Below are 7,114 nucleotides of genomic sequence, written 5' to 3'. Positions count from 1 at the left end.
GAATAGTGGCCCATGGTTGGTATCAGTGGGACGAGGAATAGTGGCCCATGGTTGGTATCAGTGGGAGGAGGAACAGTGGCCCATGGTTGGTATCATTGGGAGGAGAAATAGTGACCCATGGTTGGTATCAGTGGGAGGAGGAATAGTGGCCCGTGGTTGGCATCAGTGGGACGAGGAATAGTGGCCCATGGTTGGTATCAGTTGGAGGAGGAATAGTGGTTCATGGTTGGCATCAGTGGGAGGAGGAATAGTGGCCCATGGTTGGTATCAGTGGGAGGAGGAATAGTGGTCCATGGTTGGTATCAGTGGGAGGAGGAATAGTGGTCCATGGTTGGCATGAGTGGGATGAGGAATAGTGGCCCTTGATTGGTATCAGTGGGAGGAGGAACAGTGGCCCAATGCTGGGGTCAGTGGCAGGAACTACCCAAGGAATGACCCAGGATCTGCCCAACTGTTGCTGACAGTGGAGAGAATAATGCCCCAAGGGCCAGATAAAAGCATGCAAAGGGCCACAGTTTGGGGGTCACTGCTCTAGCTGCTTCAGCACTTCTGAGTGTTAGGTGCCCACATCCCGGCCAGAATTTGGGGCTACATCCTCTGACCCGTACACGAGTCCTGTAGTGACATATTGGTCAGAGAAGGAACCACAGAGAGTGGTGGGATAGCCCTGGCACCCATCGCTCCTGGAAGTGTTAAATGCTTGGCAACTTGACCAAGACTGTAGCTCCGGAACTGTGGAAAAGTTGGAGACATGGGGCCACCAAGGTGACCATATTGGTTCTTCTATTATCTGCTCTCTGAATTTGATTAGGAAGACTGGGTCGATCGGGACCGTGGCGATCGGGACCGTGATATCCCTGATCATATTGGGATTTGGGACTGATAAGATGTTCTTGAGTAGAGTATAACCATAATTACCTAACGTAGTAGGCCAAATCCCAGCATGCTCGCTGTTATGTAAACAGGTAGCTCAATCGGGCACCATGTGTGAGACCAGCTGATAGGAATACAAAGAGAAGATCCTTTAACACGACTCATTAACAACAGGTGTCTGGCATCTCAGAAGGTTCTCTACGTGTCAGGAGTCGGGTTTCCTGTGGTCTCCCGGGTGATGTGCCAGAAGTCCACAATGATGGTATGGAAATGAGACCGGCGACACCCGATAAGGACAGACCTCATTGTTTGGGATGTAACAGATACGCCGGAGGAGATGATGAAAAGGAGACCAGCAGTGGGGATGACCAAAGGTGAGCAGTCATTGCCGGGTGCTACAGAAGAACAGCCACTGGATCCAGTCTGGTGAGTCCAAAACACCGACAACTGTCTGTGCCGAGAGTCACTGCTAAAATAATTCTGTGAATGTCTTTTTTTTCCATCTAACACCAGACTCTGTGTAGATAACCTCTTCTTATTGTATGTGGTGTTATTTGGACCCATCACGTTGGGTCTCTGCTTGTAGACAGCCAACCGTAAGGCTAGGTTCATGCTTTTGCCAATTGGATGCGGGTTTCCCTGGTGGAGCTGGTTGACACCTCTCCGGAGTAAATTGCGCAGGGGTTCTGTGCGTCTTCTGGTCCGATTCAGGTCCGACTTCAGCCAAAGATTCGGACTGAAATCGGACCTCAAATTTAACAGGAACGCACGAAACCCCTTCTGTGAGCCGCTCCACACGAAGATGTGAACCCAGCCTAACTGGTGCTCAGAACTTCTGTCATTCTCTAACCATCTATCCAATTCTCCGTCTGTCCATTCACCTATCCATCCACCATAAACTGCTTCCCCAAATTACCTTATCCCGACATCCATCCAATTTTCCATCTATCAGTCTACCTATCCATCCACCATACTCTACTTCTCTAAATGACTTTGTCCCGGAATCCATCCAATTCTCAGTTTGTCCTTCCACCTATCCATCCACCATATGCTGCTTCCCCAAATTACCTTATCCTGACATCCATCCAATTCTCCATCTATCAGTCTACCTTTCCACCCACCATACTCTGCTTCTCCAAATGACCTTATGCCAACACCGACCTAATTCTCCATCTATTTGTCCAACTTTCCATCCACTTCTCCAAATGACCTTATGCCAGCATCCATCCAATTCTCCGTCTCCGTCTGTCCATCCATCTTACTTTGGCTCTCCAAATGACTTTATCCCGGCATCCAGCCAATTCTTCACCTGTCCATCCACCATACTCTGCTTCTCCAAATTACCTTACCCCGGCATCCATCCAATGTTCCACCTATCAGTCTACCTATCCATCCACCATACTTTACTTCTCCAAATGACCTTATCCCGATACCCATCCGATTCTCCGTCTGTCCAGCCATCATACTCTACTTCTCTAAATGACCTTATGCCAACACCGACCTAATTCTCCATCTATTCGTCCAACTTTCCATCCACTTCTCCAAATGACCTTATGCCAGCATCCATCCAATTCTCCGTCTGTCCATCCATCTTACTTTGGCTCTCCAAATGACTTTATCCCGGCAACCACCCAATTTTCAGTTTGTCCTTCCACCTATCCATCCACCATACTCTGCTTCTCCAAATGACCTTATACCATCACCGACCTAATTCTCCATCTATTTGTCCAACTTTCCATCCACCATACTTTGCTTCTCCAAATGACTTTGACCCGACATCCATCCAATTCTTCGTCTGTCCATCCGTGTTACTTTGCTTCCCCAAATGACCTTATCCCGGCATCCATCCAATTCTCCGTCTGTCCATCCACCATACTCTGCTTCTCCAAATCACCTTATCCCGGCATCCATCCAATTCGCTGTCTGTCCATCCACCATACTCTGCTTCTCCAAATCAACTTATCCCGGCATCCATCCAATTCTCTGTCTGTCCATCCACCATACTCTGCTTCTCCAAATGATCTTATTCCGGCATCCATTCAATTTCCGTCTGTCCAATTCTCTGTTTTTTATCCACCATACACTGCTTCTCCAATTGTCCTTATCCCGGTATCCACCCGATACTCTGTCTGTCCTTCAAACTTGTCCATCCATCATACTCTGCTTTACCAAATTGACTTTATCCCGGCAATCATTTAATTTTCCATTTGCCTGTCCACCTGTCAATCCACCATAATCTACTTCTCCAAATTACCTTATCCTGGCATCCATCAAATTCTCCATCTGTCCGTCCACTATAATCTACTTCTCCAAATTACCTTATTCCGGCATCCATCTAATTCTCCGTCTGTGACTCTACCTTTCCATCCACCATACTCTGCTTCTCTAAATAACTTTGACCCGGTATCCATCCGATTCTCCGGTTGTCCATTCCCCCCAATGACCTTATCCTGGTATCCATCCAATTCTCCATCAGTCTACCTTTCCATCCACCATACTTTACTTCTCCAAATGACCTTATCCTGGTATCCATCCGATTCTCCGTCTGTCCATCTGCCTGTCCATCCATCATAATCTACTTCTCCAAATTACCTTATTCCAGCATCCATCCAATTCTCAGTTTGTCCGTCCACCTGTCCATCCACCATACTCTGCTTCTCCAAATCACCTGATCCCGGCATCCATCTAATTCTCCTTCTGTCCATCCACCATACTCTGCTTCTCCAAATTTACCTTATCCCGGCATTCATTTCATTTTCCATTTGTCCATCCAATTCTCTGTCTGTCCTTCCACCTGTCCATCCATCATACTCTGCTTTCCCAAATTACCTTATCCCGGCATTCCTCCAACTCTCTGTCTGTCCATCCACCATACTCTACTTCTCCAAATGAACTTATCCCGGCATCTATCCAATTCTCCAACTGTCTGTCCGCCTGTGCATCCACCATACACTGCCTCTCCAAATCACCTGATCCCAGCATCCATTTAATTTTCCATTTGTCCGTCCGCCTGTCCATCCAACATACTCTACTTCTCCAATTATCCTTATCCTGGCATCCATTTTATTCTCCGCCTGTGTTCACCATACTCTACTTCTCCAATTATCCTTATCCCGACATCCATTTTATTCTCCGCCTGTCCATCCAACATACTCTACTTCTCCAATTGTCCTTATCCCGGCATCCATCTTATTCTCCGCCTGTCCATCCAACATACTCTACATCTCCAATTGTCCTGATCCCGGCATCCATTCATTCAATTTCCAAATCATAACAGTAACGAAGTTCAACAAATCCAAAATAAATTGTAACGGAACAAATTATCCAAATGAAAATTAAAAAATGAATTTGAATTGAAATATGAAACATATTGCAATAAATACAGTGTGGTTTAAAAGTGAACTAAGATGATGATGATTCCTACTCAGGCTGCTTTATAGAATAATATATGAAAGAATATAATAGATATAACAATTAAAATATATATATATTTTTTTTAATCGGATAAAAGAAATAGAGCAGAAACAAATAGAAACCAATACAATAGAATACAATACAACAGAAAATAATAGAACATAATAAAACAGACTAGAATATAAAGGAATAGAACAAAATAGAATAGAAAAGCCATTCATAGAGAAACACATACACCTGTAGTCCTGAATATCTGCTCATTGACCATACATTCATATGACTCTCCATCAGTTTGTTAGTCTGTCTATCCAACTCATCCAACCAAAAATTTCTCTATTCTCCTTCTTCTATAAATGTAAACACATATCTAATCTCAAGCTCTCTTTACATCTCCTACCTATGTGGTTGTCGAGTTCATATATCCAACTCTCATTGGGTCCACCAGAAAGTTTTTGCCTTACTCCATACCTTTAAACTCATACTTCATCTCAGACTTTCCATCTCCTTAATAACCCTACCTGGCCTATTTTTAGGTCCTTTATACAACTCTCCATTCTGGTAAAACATATCTTACGCTACACATCTTATTCTACTCATTCATTTACACCAACACATCAACCAATCCAACCTTTAGAGAGCAATTTTCTTCTTTGACCTGTCAACCCATTTTCATAACTTTAAATCTTTCCACCCCAATGGCTCATTATTCTATGGTCCCAATTGTTGGGAAGATTCTGCCCCCATCTGATTGAATACTTCATTCGAATTGTCAATGTTCTTAAATTCTGGTGTTCCACCAAACATACACCCAACTGAAGTTCTTAAGTTCTCCTCTTCCACCAAACATACACCCAACTGAAGTTCTTAAGTTCTCCTCTCCCACCAAACATACACCCAACTGAAGTTCTTAAGTTGTCCTCCTCCACAAAACATACATTCAACTGAAGTTCTTAAGTTCTCCTTTTCCACCAAACTTTCAACCAACTGAAGTTCTTAAGTTCTCCTCTTCCACCAAACTTTCAACCAACTGAAGTTCTTAAGTTCTCCTCTTCCACCAAACATACAACCAACTGAAGTTCTTAAGTTCTCCTCTTCCACCACACATACAGTATAACTAACTGTAATTCAGACCTCCTTTACAAACCACCACCCACCTAAACAAACCTCTCTAATTCTCCTGTTAGTTCTGTACGACTACAACCCTGTCTCTAGTCCTCACCCTTCCCATCATTTATTGTTGCATGTCATCAACTAACTTGTTCTGGTTTTTGAGATCTCTGTACTTGCTCCATTCAAATAAAAAATGTATCTTTTACACTATCATTTTTTTAGTTCCAGCTTCTGATTTTTGGTGCTACACCCAACCAAACTTCGACTCATCCCCTTATCTACTGACCTATCTGCCCCAAGATGTCAAAACTGGAAAAGGCCATGGATACTCTTATCGAAGTCTTCCACACATATTCCGCTCGGGAAGGTGACAAGCACAAGCTGTGCAAGAGGGAACTGAAGGATCTTCTACAGAACGAGCTTGGAGAATATCTTGAGGTGAGACGCAAGAGGACGGAACATGTACAGGTGTTCAATCATCTGGGTTCATTTGTTTATGCAGAAAGTTTGACGTTTAAAAGTGATATCTTTTAATTTCAATATGTTTATTGGTTTTGCAAAAGGTATAAAAGATTAAAATGGGAACATACAATATAGGTGGCCCCGTAAAAGATTCCGGTAAACTAGACAACCTCTATCACAAACCGTGCAATGGCCTTATCCTTCCTTACATAAATAGTATATTTTTATGAAGTTTTTCATCATAAGAATTGACAAAAAACAAGAGAGAAACAAAACTTAAATATAGATTAGAGCCTGAAAGTACTTAAAAAAAATACACCTACAGTGCCTTGAAAAAGTATTCATACCCCTTGAAATTTTCCACATTTTGTCATGTTACGACCAAAAACATAAATGTAAAAAAACAGACATGTAGAATTTCCAATCTCATTACACGTTTTTATTTCCTGTGGGATTCACTTCTAGAATGAAATCTCTGTGTAATGTAGGCAGGAAGCGGGCAGAGATGGAAATACGATGGTTGATAAAATCTTATTCTTCCTTCTCTAGGAGCAGAAAGATGCCACCTCTGTGGACAAGATCCTGAAGGAGCTGGATGAGAACGGAGACGGGGAGGTGGACTTCCAGGAGTTTGTCATCTTGGTGGCCTCTTTGACCGTGGCCTGCAATACCTTCTTCTGCGAGAGCAGCTGAGCCGACCATTCATTCCACCGGCATGGAGGAGACCCTTGTACAAAGACTGACGTCTCAATAAACTAGAAATTTATCCTTTAACTGCCTCTGTATTTCTGTTTTCTGCATCAATATATCTTTTTAGAATGCCAATGACTATAATCCAATACCAATATTCCTGTCAGGGTGTCATTGTTCTGGTCCCCCAAGTGTCAGGGTGTCATTGTTCTGGGACCCCCAAGTGTCAGGGTGTCATTGTTCTTGACCAACAAGTGTCAGGGTGTCATTTTTCTGGATCCCCAAGTGTCAGGGTGTCATTGTTCTGCATCCCCCAAGTGTCAGGGTGTCATTGTTCTGGACCACCGAGTGTCAGGGTGTCATTGTTCTGAATCCCCAAGTGTCAGTGTGTCATTGTTCTGGGATCCCAAGTGTCAGTGTGTCATTGTTCTGGGATCCCAAGTGTCAGTGTGTCATTGTTCTGGACCCCCAAGTGTCAGTGTGTCATTGTTCTGAATCCCCAAGTGTCAGTGTGTCATTGTTCTGGACCCCCAAGTGTCAGTGTGTCATTGTTCTGGACCCCCAA

At 43.6% G+C, this 7,114-nt stretch overlaps 1 protein-coding gene across 1 annotated transcript; it reads left to right on the top strand.

The window, feature by feature from the left end:
• The first annotated feature begins 902 nt into the window (after window positions 1-902).
• Window positions 903-6,638, top strand: LOC120921023 (protein S100-A1-like). Its single transcript, XM_040333614.1, has 3 exons — window positions 903-1,299; window positions 5,620-5,835; window positions 6,409-6,638. Exons 2-3 carry the CDS (start codon window positions 5,698-5,700, stop codon window positions 6,550-6,552), a joined length of 282 nt encoding a protein of 93 aa, XP_040189548.1. The 5' UTR covers window positions 903-1,299; window positions 5,620-5,697; the 3' UTR covers window positions 6,553-6,638.
• The last annotated feature ends 476 nt before the right edge of the window (window positions 6,639-7,114 follow it).

Source organism: Rana temporaria, chromosome 13 (genome assembly GCF_905171775.1).
Source record: "Rana temporaria chromosome 13, aRanTem1.1, whole genome shotgun sequence".
Lineage (NCBI taxonomy): Eukaryota > Metazoa > Chordata > Amphibia > Anura > Ranidae > Rana > Rana temporaria.
This window is presented reverse-complemented; position numbering and strand designations above follow the sequence as displayed.